The sequence below is a fragment of the Lissotriton helveticus genome, chromosome 7 (genome assembly GCF_964261635.1).
Source record: "Lissotriton helveticus chromosome 7, aLisHel1.1, whole genome shotgun sequence".
In the NCBI taxonomy this organism is placed as follows: domain Eukaryota; kingdom Metazoa; phylum Chordata; class Amphibia; order Caudata; family Salamandridae; genus Lissotriton; species Lissotriton helveticus.
This window is the reverse complement of record NC_136068.1, coordinates 458,629,473-458,642,922: the sequence shown is the minus strand read 5'-3', so window position 1 is coordinate 458,642,922 and position 13,450 is coordinate 458,629,473. Positions and strand designations below refer to the sequence as shown.

The 13,450-nt window shown below is 45.8% G+C and overlaps 1 protein-coding gene across 3 annotated transcripts in view; it reads left to right on the top strand.

Annotated features, from left to right (window-relative positions):
* The window catches only part of TAOK2 (TAO kinase 2), a 934,333-nt gene that overhangs the window by 278,179 nt on the left and 642,704 nt on the right, over positions 1-13,450 (top strand). For all 3 annotated transcript variants that reach the window (XM_078652408.1, XM_078652406.1, XM_078652407.1), the window contains exons 5-7: positions 918-1,197; positions 2,496-2,567; positions 4,622-4,723. In XM_078652408.1, coding sequence (XP_078508534.1) covers positions 1,066-1,197; positions 2,496-2,567; positions 4,622-4,723 — 306 coding nt within the window. In that variant the 5' untranslated portion in view covers positions 918-1,065. The remainder of the gene's footprint in view (positions 1-917; positions 1,198-2,495; positions 2,568-4,621; positions 4,724-13,450) is intronic.

Genomic DNA, 13,450 nt, shown 5'->3' with positions numbered 1-13,450 from the left:
CAAAACATCTGTCTCCTATATATCTTAGATGCCGTATCACCACCGTCAAGGAACTGATGATCGCTTGCAAAACTCCCCCTAATGAACTAGTTTGTTATAAACTTTATACATTTTTAAAACCTTTTTTATCTTTGTATTAACATGAGAACTTTTAAAAACTGTAAGAATTGCATTTTATATATATATTATTTGTGGTCCTCAGTGGAGTACCAAACCAAATAAAAACTTTGACTTGATTGACTGAACTGAGCTATTCGAATTGCCACTTCTTCTCTATATTGATAATATAAACTCAAAAATGTGTTTTCCCTATTTCTAACATATAACTGTTGAGACTCTTGTTTTTGGATTTCCCAAGTGTCCATGGGAAATGTAGTTTGTTGTGTTACTAAAAAGTTACTTATGTAAAAAATAAAGCGAAGGAAGAAGGCATAATCGGAAGCCTCTGGTCCTGCCATAGAATTGATGATGGCTCTGCATTTGTTGAAAAGTTTACAAGACAGACCAAGAATAACCATATTCAGTTGAATCGATGTTGAATAGGCCTATATTCCTTTCTGCCTACTCCATCATCAACTACGTATCTTACAGATGTGTCTTTCCTTCTGTTCTGTTTATTCTTTCAACTCCCTCTTAAAATCAGTGTTGTCGTAGGTGTAAAAAAATCTCTTGGTAGGCTGGTTAACAAGAAATCTGCTCCCATGTCTCCTGTGTTACACACTCATCTTTAACAATTATTTGTATGTATATAATTATTTTATGCACTATATAATCTTACACAAAAGGTGCTTTAATGCACCACATAATCATTGTTTTTGCTTAGAACTCAAAGCTAAATATAGGTTGACCTGCGCTTGTTTGAAATGCATTGATGTTAATGTTGTTCATTCTTATGATTGGGACTGTTTATCTCCAAGGAACTGGACGGAATAATCGCCTGCATCCTGTTGGGACCCCAGACTGGGCCCGAAACTTGGCTGCCGCTGCTCCTGCCTCTGCTGTTGCTTCCATCACTCCCCACGGTGACTCCCCTGTGCAGGGCGGGCACGCACGCTGGCGGTGACCATGCCGTCCAACGCGCGGGCCGGCAGCCTAAAGGACCCGGAGGTGGCGGATCTCTTCTTCAAGGAGGATCCGGAGAAACTCTTTGTCGACCTCCGAGAGATTGGCCACGGCAGCTTCGGCGCAGTTTACTTTGTGAGTTTTTGAGGGTTTGCTTGCTCAATTTTCCTCTCCTTTTCCCGTGCTTCATTTTTTGGTCTACGCCAGGATACTCTAGGGTCAAAGGAGCAGACGTTTTGTTGACTCTTGTCATCAGCAGGAGGAACACAAAAAGCAACCAGACCTGATCAATGCGGGCACTGCCTCTCAATCTCTATCCGAGAGGGTATGGGAATTAATTTCATATATCCCACCAACACCAACAACCCTTCATTTTATCACAAGTATTGTTTAAACTCATTAAAGCCCAACTTTTTTCCATTTAAAACAACCTTCAAATTATAAGTCACTGTGTCTACCCTCCATTTAAACAGGTGCATAAGAAACAAAAATTTGTGAAAAAACGAGATAGTACCTCACCCCAGAAAAGTGGAATAAGACCCCTTGCCCTGACGAAATTGCCACTATATTAAATAGGCAATGAAACATGTTGGCCCATCATTAATTGGTCTGCAAGCATGCAGTTTGTTTTTACTTTGAATAGGCCCATACAATATGAATAAAGTCAGTACCTAGCGCTTGGGCTTATCTCAATTTTAGACTTCACGGGGTTGATTGGTGTTTGTGGTACACACGAACCACATTTTTTTCTCCGTTCTTTTCTGGACACTCATATTTTCTCATGCAAGATAGTTACCGATGATGAGAAATGTGGGCACAACTGGTGAGAACTAACCAACAAGCTCCTATGGTGTAGCGCCTGTGAGGTACTATCTTGTATTTTCACAAATATTTGTTTCTTATACACCTTTAAGTGGAGGGTATTTGTATAGACACAGTGACTTATAATTTGAAGGTTGTTTTAAATTGAAAAAAGTCGGGTTTTAATGAGTTTAAACAATACCTGTGATAAAATGAAGGGTTGTTGGTGGGATATATTAAATTAATTCCCATACCCTCTCGGATAGAGATTGAAAGGCAGTGCCACATTGATCAGGTCTGGTTGCTTTTTGTGTACACATTGAGTGGAGGGCGACCTGATCAATTCTTTTCCCTCTGTAGCTCCCTATTGTGAGAGATCAGCAGGATGAAGACAAAACTATACTTTTGCCAGTGTCGATTAGTAATAGAGCAATCAGCACTTGTTATTTTAGATTGATGAATCTGTATGCATTTGATGACATATAAGTGGATGCCTCTCCTCTGCCTTTGTTTATTTTCAGGCTGAATTGTGACCGAAGTATTGCAGGCCCTCTTTCATGGGAACTAAAACTGCCTCTATAACTCTCCTGTCCTTTCTTTGCTTTGACCTCTGCTTTCTGGTTTCTCTATAGGCCCGTGATGTACGGAACAACGAGGTTGTAGCCATCAAGAAAATGTCTTACAGTGGAAAGCAATCCAATGAAGTAAGTTCCCTGGGATATCTGAGCTACTGATATTTTCTGGACAGAGGACCCTTCACCACTACATTGGGAACCCAAGCATCTGATACTTAAGCCGTGAGAGTTAAGCTCCTTTGCCATTTTAACCTTCAGAGTAAGCTCCTCTGTGCACCTTCATGGATATTCAACCCACACCTTATCATTCCTTCATCTTGATTCTTCAACACCTATACACTTACTGTATATTATCAAGCAGTACCTAATTTCCCCTGAAGTCTGGAATCTAGTGATTTACCCCTTAGCCACTAATGTGCAGTCTTTTCTCCAGGTTCTGTCGAACGAAGTGTTTATTTGGTAGTATTCTGTGTGGTTACTCACAGCTTAGTCCCAGGATCAATACAGCACCAAACTCCACTTAGATGACCATGTTACTTCCGTTGGAGTCTTTGACTTGCTCTAGGTATTAAGGGCAAGCAGCAAAGGGTTACCCAGCAATGTGGTGAGGGTTAGAAACTTGTATACCTTCAAATTTCAGTGCTATAATTGAAATTATTGATTAGGACTTCTATTTACAGATAAGTTAATAGAACCTTTAAATGTTCAATCTACAGATAAAACCAGAAGGGGGTAGTCTCCTCCATGGACAAAGTGCTTTGGACCCCTCTTGGCCAGGACATGAACTGGCACTCAGTGAGTCTGCTTGTACTTGCCTTATGGAACTATACACCATAGAAAAATTTGTTTTTGTGTATTTGCAGTATGAGTGAAAAGAACCCAGGTCCAATTTTCCTTCCATGGGCAGAACCTAGTTTGAAGTTAAAGAACGGTGTGAGTAGTGCCTTCAAGTGTAAGTCTGAAAGCGATGTGGAAGCAGAAGACCGATTGCTGTCCATTATCGCTTTTTGCCAGAGCTCTGGTAGCCAAATGACAAGCGCGTTGGCACATTCAGATCATCAGTACTATGGTTTACAAAGGGCTCTTATGCAGTTACTAGAAAGCACAGCTTAATAAAGCATAAGAAGTTCTGAGATGCTTCTGTTGGAACAGGTAGTTAACAGTAAGAGTAATAAAGTCCCGTATATATGGAGCTCCTACAACCTCAGCCTGTTGTTTTCTCTCACAAGTCAACTGCTGCAGTTCCTTCTGAACTTTTGTGTACTTTCTTTTCTCCAGCGCTCCCTCTACATTTTTAAGGCTTCTGGAAACGCTTAAGGTGGTGAGAGATGCCACTTAGGGACCTGGGAAATTAATAATTTAGTATTGTATATCTACATGCGCCCATCCTCATACCCCCTGGGATGTTGCAGTTCTACATTCCTTATCCTTGATCAGTCCTCTTTACTGTATACCTGTGCTTTGTCTACATGCTCTCCTTCTGGCCGGGAAAAACAATCTAACAATGGAGCCAATGCCCATCTGCATTTCCAGTCATGGGTGGAGTCACTATACCTACTGATTTGCACACATACAAGCCGAACACTAGATGGCTGGAGTATGCACAGCATGTGAATCTACGGCACTACATGTCACAAACAGATGCTTACAGGGTATAAGTAACATTTTCCTTCTGGACTGTTCGAACTTTTCTGACACATTATTTTATTTTACTTTTTGCCAAACCTGGATCACAAATAAGCCAGTTCTCCATTTAACAACATCTGTGAATAAGATCATTAGGAATTATCATGCTTTCTTTTACTTCACGAACTTGAATGTTATTATCTGTGCTTGTTGTTTTTGTTTTTATTGTAAAATATTTGTAGACTAATCAAAAATCTATATATTTTTAGGCTGCAGGGCTATTTGAGGAACATTCACGTATGTGATATATTTATGTAGCATATGATTGGGAATGGTCATTCCAAATTGGAGCACTTATTCTTTGTAGTAGCCTAGACTAAGGACAGCAGTCGGTGTTTAAAAGCTTATCGGTGTGCCCAGATTGGTTACAAAAGGGAGTTGTCTCATCCCACTCTTCCCAAGTAACCTTCCTATTAGTACCTAGATCTGCCTCCTATTGAAGACTTGTGCAAGTGTACTTCATATTTGTCATATTTGTCATTTTTTTCCCTGTACAGAAATGGCAAGACATCATAAAAGAGGTGAAGTTTCTGCAAAAGCTCCGACATCCCAACACCATAGAGTACAAAGGTTGCTACTTGCGGGAACATACTGCTTGGGTATGTAGAGATACATTTGTATAGACAGCTGTGTAGGCTCAGGCGGTTAGCGTATTGCTTGATGGGCCTATGATGCATTTATGTGCTTGTTAGTTGCAAAAGATGTTCTGATCCCATTGTCCGTGTCATGTGCCAGGTACTGAGCAGCATAAATAACTGTATGTTGAGACTGAAAGGTGCTGTAGATAACTCGGGTGGAGCGTCCTGTCACCTACTGTAGGGTCAGGAGGAGAACCGCTCTTTCACCTTTGGATATACTTTGTTAGATGCATCCAATGTTAACAATCTAGTATCCTTTGTCAAATGTTTCTACAGGTGTTTGATGTAGACATCCAAACCTTCTCCCTGCACCTGATATTACTGAGGCTAAATGACCAGTTCATTCAGACGTCTCATGAATCCCTGACTTTTTAGACTCATGTAGTATAAGCATTTCACCTTTCTCCACAGCCCCAGTCTTTCAAGGCTAGTTGTCTATGGAAAACTCCACATCTACCAACCTCCACAATACCTGACTGACACCTGTCTCAAAGTTTCTGCTCTTATCACCCCCTCTATTTTAGGATTGTTATGTGGCATGGACAAATATGTTACAGAATAACTCCTCCCTTCAGTCTTTTCTTGTGTAAGGTAAATTAAAAATAAAAATTGACACTGCCCCTGCTTTCCATGTTTGATATGCAGATAACCCAACATCAAATGTAACTTGCAACATGCCTTTCAATGGCTCTTCCTTCAAACAGGAAGAAGCTTATGCTTCTAATGCAGGGGCTCTGACTTCCTGGTGAATTAATTGTTTATTGATAGGGTATCATAGTATCATCAAATGATCTATGCTTCACAACCTCTCAAGCATTTTCATTTTCCATGGATTAACATGCTGCAATGAAATGTTAGCTATGCTCTTGAAAATCTGTCTTCTCGTAATGTGAATCTGTTAAATATAGATTGCTGGACCACTGTTATACTTCTGTAACATTTTCCTACAAGGAGCTAAGGTGTGATGAGAACTTGACTGAGGGTTCCAAGTTCCAGGTACAAGGCTGGAGGTGCAGCACGCCTCCATGTGAAAACTGATTCAGTGGAGGTAGTGATACTTTTAGAATATCATCAGGTATATACTGATATTTCAAATACATGCACACTTTCGGGAGCACAAATGACCTCTTTGAAATTGAGGTCATCCTGCACACAATCTGTTTTATTTAGTATAAGAACAGAATTGGAACTGTTGGTGCAAGATCTCATTGTGATTGGACCCACAGTCTGCAGTTTACTTGGTATGGGCCATTATTGGCTCAAAGCCTATCTACTACCATTGCTGCCATGCTAAGAAGCGGCTTAAAGTGGAAACACTTGAACTTGGGGTCTGATGACCAATCTGATGTGTTCATCATGCCCTCCAAGCGTGCCCGCAAAGAGAATGCTCAGAAGCCTTGCTCTTCTGGTAGAATGTTTCCCAAACATCTTTGTATCAATGCCTGCTTCTTTCATGCCCATCTAACCCATCTAGCGATGGTAGGAAAAGACCACCTCTGTTTTTTCCTGAGAGCAATAAGGAGTTGGCGTTCCCCTGAGTAATGAGGATCTTCTGTCATGACTTTGTAAGCCTTAATGCATCTCAACACCGCACAGTTTCAGAGAATCAGGAAAAGCCGGATATTAGATCACACAAGAGTCTGCTTTTGTTCTTCTTGAAATGTGGAATGTAATTACTTCTGGAGTGAACACTTGTCCAGTGATGTCTAATGCCCGGACATCAGATACTCTTCTACAGAAGATCAAACATAGGAGAGAAACTAGTTTAGCTGATGTTAGGAATGGGGATTCTGGTTGGCTGGGGTATGCACCTAAGCCAGGCAGAACCCACCACTCTAGTCAGGGCAAGGGAGTTCCACACTGAAGAGGACCCCTGCTCATCCCCTTGGTAGATTGGCAGAGCAGTCAGGCTTATCCCAGAGTAAACGTGTAAGCGTTTGGGCAGCACACACACACACCAGTGCGACTTTAGACACACCACAAAAAGAGACTCCACATAAGGTAATATAAAAAATATCCTTTGTATTAGATGGATATAAAACACTTTAGACCACAATCACATAAATGACTGTGCCACTCGGCACTTGTCATGACGTCATATGCATCATAATCTCCATTTCATAGGTAGTGCACCTACGGTGTTACAAATAAGTAATTTTGTTCACCATGAGGCCCCAGGTACATATTAGACCCTGTGAGAAGTTGGCCTGATATGCAGTGCTCACTATTCTAGTGATCACTATGTATCAGTCCAAACAACCCTTATTGATGATTGGTTGTAAGTCAACCTTATAGACCAGCTATCGTAGTAGCATGGATACGAGCAGTCTAAGGCTAAGACTCTAGAGGGCGTGTTAAGCCAGCTGTTTTACCATCACATTACCCCTTGAACACCAAGTGAAAGGACACCACACAAGTTGTTATGAAAATAAACAGATATTTATTTATAACAAGACTACGCTGAACTCTTTATGAGTCAGGGAGCTAAGCACACAACAAAACTCTTAAGAAAATACTTTAAGTCGCACAATTTACACAAATGCCCGAGGGGCACGAAAAACCATATATTACAAAAGTGGAATGCGAATTCCTAGAAGGTAAGTAACTATTCTCATAGACTTTAGAAACGCTAGGCCTACAATACTAAACCCTTAGATTAGTAGCAGGAGGCCTGTGGTCGTCGTGTGCAGAGTGGGAACTCTCACGCGTAAGGCGGGAAAAAGTCTATGGAGGCTAGCAAAGACAAAGTTACTGTTCTCGGGCGAACCCGACTAGGTGGGTCGAAAACAAGAGTGGATCCGAACACTTAGGGTGTTGGACTATGCTGAAGCACCGGAGTACTTGGTTTACCTAGCCCAGGGGCTGCGGCTGCAAAGGGTTCAAGTTGCGTCGGAAACCCTCGTTGAAGATCCAGGAGCCTGAAGAAAGAAGTTGCTGGCAGGCGACCAGTGAAGAAGTTCGTGGTGATCCAAGCCTGTATCAGGGAAGAAGAAACCTGTAAGCAGAGGGGACCAAGTTCTGAATCACTAGCCAGTGATTTAGGTGGGCACCAGGATGGCACCGGACGAAGTCACCTCAGCCAGGTGAGTGGGCGCTGCTGGGCTCTGCAGTCTCTCGGACCAGGAGGCGTTGTCGGCGACCAGGATGGAGGTGCGAGCTGTCCCACAAAGGTACTTGCTGTCGACGTCGCTGGACCCAGGATTGGGCAACAAGTCTTGGCAAATGCAAGGCCCACGCGGTGGACCTAAAATGGCGTCTTCAGTGCACCAGGAGGGTCCAGGGTGCTTCTCTGAAGGAGGGAAGCAAGGGCCAGTCTGGAGCAACCAGACCAGCGGTGTTTGTCATCGTGGAGCGTCGTGAGGGGGCCACTAGCCAACGGGCAAGTGACCTGGACAACGCGGTGGGCAGCAAAGAGCAGAAGGGCCCCACGCAGATCTCGTGGATGCAGGAGGGCTGAACTTCGGTGCTGGAGCTGCTCAGGGTCGGGGCTTCTCTTACCCCAAAGCACTCAGTCGAGGGTCACTCGGTGGTCGTGCTGGACAAGCGTCGTGCAGTTCTGAAGATGGCCGGTCCCTCGAGGTCTCGTCGCACCCACGGATCATAGCTGGGCTGATGATGTAGGTTGAGGTCAGAGGTGCCAGGGAAGCCGGTTCTCGTCGTGCTGGAGCAGTCTTGATCCGGAGGAGAGACTGGCAACAAACCGCGATGCTCGGTTGGTGCCTGCTGCTGCAGGGTGCCTACTCCTTAGTCACAAGGGAGAAATCTTGGGAAGAGTCTTGAGTTCTTCGTGTAGAAGGTCGGTTCAGGATTCAAAGATTGATCTAATTTGGAAGGGGGCCAGTTCCTACCTTTATCCTGCAAAAAGGGGCTGGCACGCGACTAAGTCCTGCCCTAAGGGTGGGACTAGGAGGGGGGTGGTTACACCCCTCTCCTTTGGCGGGTTTTCCCCAGATCAGGGGCTGGAGTGCCCCTGGAACTGGTTCAAACCGGCCTATGCACAGTGAGCACTGGGGTGCCACTTGCAGTCACCTTCCTCTAAAGCCCTGCCTACCTAGGATACACAAAATCCTGTCTGGGACGGTGCTGGCACCGCCCCTGGCAGGAAACCCTTTGTCCTTGCCTCCTGGGCTGGGAGGACTCCCAGCAGCAGGAGGGCAGACTTGTGTCTCGGTGGCAGCATCCATTTTGTGGAGCTAAGGCTCTGTCTAACTTTAACCGGGGTTACAGGTTACATACATGTCGTGTCCCTCTAGAAGGGTGGAATGCTAACCCCGTCGCCAGAATTGGCGAGGGGTTAGTATTCCAATTCGTATGACACCTTACTCGACATGTTTTGATAAAGCGATACCAGAGTTGGCATATAACGGCGAGGATTATAATGCACTTAAGAGTATATGGTATGCGATATCATGGAAACGGCTAAGGGATAGATCCCGAAAGCCGCAGACAGGCTCAGCTCATGCCAGAGCACCATCTCACACGATTCCAAGCACTCTGCCTTCAGGATTGTCAAGGCCTGCCATAGGAGTGACTGATAGGAGATCTGTGTGTCCATTTAGGTTTAGATATAGGAATACTATATCTACAGCAGAGGGTGAGTACACCACTTTGCCCCAGCTGTCAAGCAGCCAGTTGTGTCTGATTTAGTTAGTCAGCCCAGGGGTGGCATAATACATGCTGCAGCCCCTGGGAGACTTCTGGGTGCACCTCAGCCCTGGGTACAGGGACTTGGAGAGGGCCCAGTGCCAATTCAGTACCTGGGTACAATTTGGAGTAGAGAGAACAGCTAGGCTGTGGGTCTGATTAGCAGGCCCACAGCCAGGGAAAGTCGTAAACCAGTGAAGCAAAAAGCAAAAATCTGGGTGATCATAGGATTGCAGACCCTACTCTCCTACATGACCCCCCCCCCAAACTTTGGGACAATAAGCTAACCTTGAACAGGTGAGTCTTCTTGCTCTAAGTGGAAATACCTGGAGAGCCCATCAGCATTGCCATGATCAGTACCAGGTCAATGCTCCACTGTAAAATCCATCCCCTGTAGGGAAATGGACCACCTAAGTAGTTTGGGGTTTTCACCCTTCATCTGATTTAGCCATAAGAGGGGCTTGTGGTCGGTCTGAATCTTAAAGTGAGTGCCAAACAAGTATGACCTCAACTTTTTCAGGGCCCACACCACAGCAAAGGCCTCCCTCTCAATAGCTGACCAATTTTTCTCTCTGGGGGTCAACCTTCTGCTAATAAAAGCAATAGGCTGGTCGTTACCATCAAAATTCAGCTGAGATAGAACAGCTCCCACACCCAACTCAGAAGCATCTGTTTGGACAATGAAGGTCTTGGAGTAATCTGGACTCTTTAGGATAGGTGCTGTGCACATGGCCTGTTTTAGGTCATTGAATGCTTTCTGACAGCTTGCTGTCCACTGAACTTTCTTTGGCATCTTTTTACTTGTCAGGTCATTAAGTGGAGTCACAATGGACCCATAATTCTTGACAAATTTCCTATAGTACCCAGTCAGGCCCAAGAAAGCTCGAACCTGAGTCTGGGTGGTTGGAGGAGCCCAGTCCTTGATGGCCTGTATCTTGCTCTCCAAGGGTTGAACCTGGCCTCCACCTACAAGGTGGCCCAGGTATACAACCTGTGTCTGCCCTATCTGGCACTTAGTGGCCTTGATAGTGAGACCTGCCTTTTGCAGTGCCTCTAACACTTTCCTCAGGTGGACCAGGTGATCCTCCCAGGTGGAGCTAAAGACAGCTATATCATCAAGATATGCTGCACAGAAGTCATCCAACCCAGTGAGAACTTGATTCACCAGCCTTTGGAAGGTGGCAGGTGCATTTTTCAAACCAAAGGGCATTACCACAAATTGATAATGCCCACCAGGGGTAGAAAATGCTGTCTTGGGCTTGGCCTCCTCAGCTAACCTGATTTGCCAATACCCAGCTGTCAGGTCAAATGTACTTAAGTAGTTGGCAGAAGCCAATCTATCTATAAGTTCATCTGCTCTTGGTATTGGGTGGGCATCAGTCTTAGTGACTGCATTGAGTCCTCTGTAGTCTACGCAAAACCTCATCTCTTTCTTACCACCCTGGGTGTGAGGCTTTGGCACTAGAACTACTGGGCTAGCCCAAGGGCTATCTGAGGGCTCAATGACTCCCAGCTCCAACATTTTCTGCACTTCTGTCTTGATGCAGTCTCTGACATGATCAGGCTGTCTGTAGATTTTACTCTTGACAGGCAGACTGTCTCCAGTGTCCACTTCATGGGTACACCAAAACTTTGACTGGGTGTCAGAGAGAACATATGTCTAAAGGATTGCAGAACTTGTCTACAATCCTGTTGCTGATGTTCAGAGAGGCTGCCACAAAAGACAACACCATCTACTGATCCATCATCAGGATTCTGAGTGAGCAGGTCTGGGAGAGGGTCACTCTCTTCCTCCTGTCCCTCATCTGTGGCCATGAGCAAGCTCATGTCCTTCCTGTCGACATATGCCTTGAGCCTGTTCACATGGAGCACCCTGAGGGGGCTCCTGGGAGTTCCAAAGTCCACCAGGTAGGTGACCTCTCCCTTTTGCTCAATGATGGTGTGGGGCCCAGACCATTTGTCTTTGAGGGCTGCTGGGGCCACTGGCTCCAGCACCCACACCTTCTGTCCAGGCTGGTATACAGTCAGGACAGCCTTCTGGTCATGCCAAGCTTTTTGGAGTTCTTGGCTGGCCTCAAGGTTTTTAGTTGCCTTCTCCATGTATTCAGCCATCCTGGATCGGAGACCAAGTACATAGTCCACTATGTTGGTTGCAGGCTTTTTGAGAGGTCTCTCCCATCCTTCCTTCACCAAACACAGGGGTCCTCTTACAGGATGCCCATACAGAAGTTCAAAAGGGCTGTAGCCAACCCCCTTCTGTGGGACCTCTCTGTAAGCAAACCAAAGGCAGGGTATCAGGACATCCCATCAACGCCTGAGCTTTTCAGGTAGTCCATGAATCATCCCTTTTAGGGTCCTGTTGAATCTCTCAACAAGCCCATTGCACTGTGGATGATAGGGAGTGGTGAACTTGTAGTTAACACCACATTCCTTCCACATTGCAGTCAGATATCCTGACATGAAGTTTGCACCTCTGTCAGAAACAACCTCCTTAGGGAAGCCCACTCTGGAGAACACTCCAACTAGGGCCCTTGCCACTACAGGTGCTGTAGTGGTCCTAAGTGGAATAGCTTCAGGATACCTGGTGGCATGGTCCACCACCACCAGTATAAACTTGTGCCCTGATGCTGTCTGGGGTTCCATTGGACCAACAATGTCAATCCCCACTCTTTCAAAGGGAACCCCCACCACAGGTAGTGGTATGAGGGGGGCCTTTGTGGTGCCACCTGCCTTACCACTGGCTTGGCAAGTGACACAGGAGCGACAAATCTCCTTGGTATTCTCACTCATGTGAGGCCAGTGAAAGTGGGAGACAAGCCTGTCCCAAGTCTTTGTCTGGCCTAAGTGACCTGCAAGGGGAATCTCATGGGCCAAGGTGAGAAGGAAACCCCTCTGAGACAAGGGGGTGACCAGCCTCCTGGTTGCACCAGGCTTGGGGTCTCTTGACTCAGAGTACAGGAGTCCATCTTCCCAGTATACCCTGTGGGCACCTGTGGCATTCCCTGCAGCCTCAGCAGCAGCCTGCTGTCTGAGGGGTTCAAGGGAAGGGCAGTCTAACTGTGCCTTCCCCAGGTCTTCTCTGGAGGGTCCCCCTGAGCCCAGAAACTCAACTTGATCAAGTTCAAGCTCTTTAGGCTCAGTTTCCCTCAGCTCTCTCAGATCAGCCTCCTCAGAGACTTGATCCTCAACCTGGGGCAAGGGGGAAGGCAAAGCCTTAACCCTACTGCTCTTCTTCTTGGAAGGTGTCTGGTCCATTCTTCCAGGATCCAGCACCTGTTCAGTGGGGCATCTTCTGGCCTGTGACCTAGTCACAGCAAGCACATGTGCTGGCAAGCATAACATTTCCATGTGAGTCCTCTGCTCCACTTCTGACCATAGTGATGACTCCAAATCATTGCCCAACAAACAATCCGCTGGGAGGTCTGAACTAACCACAACTTTCTTTTGGCCACTTACCCCTCCCCAGGAGAAAGCAACAATCGCCATACTATGACTGGTAGTGACGTTGCTGGCATTGGTCACCAGGAAATCTGTACCTGGCATGATTTGTCCAGGGTCCACAAAGTTAGGTGTCACCATTGTGACACTGGCACAAGTGTCCCTATAGGCCTGAGCCCTTTTGCCATTTATCAAAGGTGTCTGCCTGTATTTGCCCAAAGTATTGGGACTTACATCAGGGGACATATCCATATCCCCTGTACAGACAAGGACAGCCTGAGTGAGTGTGCCAACTAAGTTGTCAGACTCCTCAGTTCCCAAGGTTAACCCAACTAATCCCTTGGGAGGTGCACTACCACTACTGACTGTACTAGGGGGTGCAGTTGCCTTAGGGGCTGTAGTGGTAGAAGTTTGCCCTCCTCTTTTGGTGCACTCACTAAACCAGTGAGATTTACTTTCACAGTACTGGCACCACCTTTTTGACTGGCCTTCTGAAGTCCTCTTTTTCTGCTGTGAAGCCTGACCCCCACCCTCTTTGGTTTGTTGGGGACCTGTTGAAGACTTCTGGTCATTTTGTTCACTCTTAGTATTACCCTTCTGGTCTGC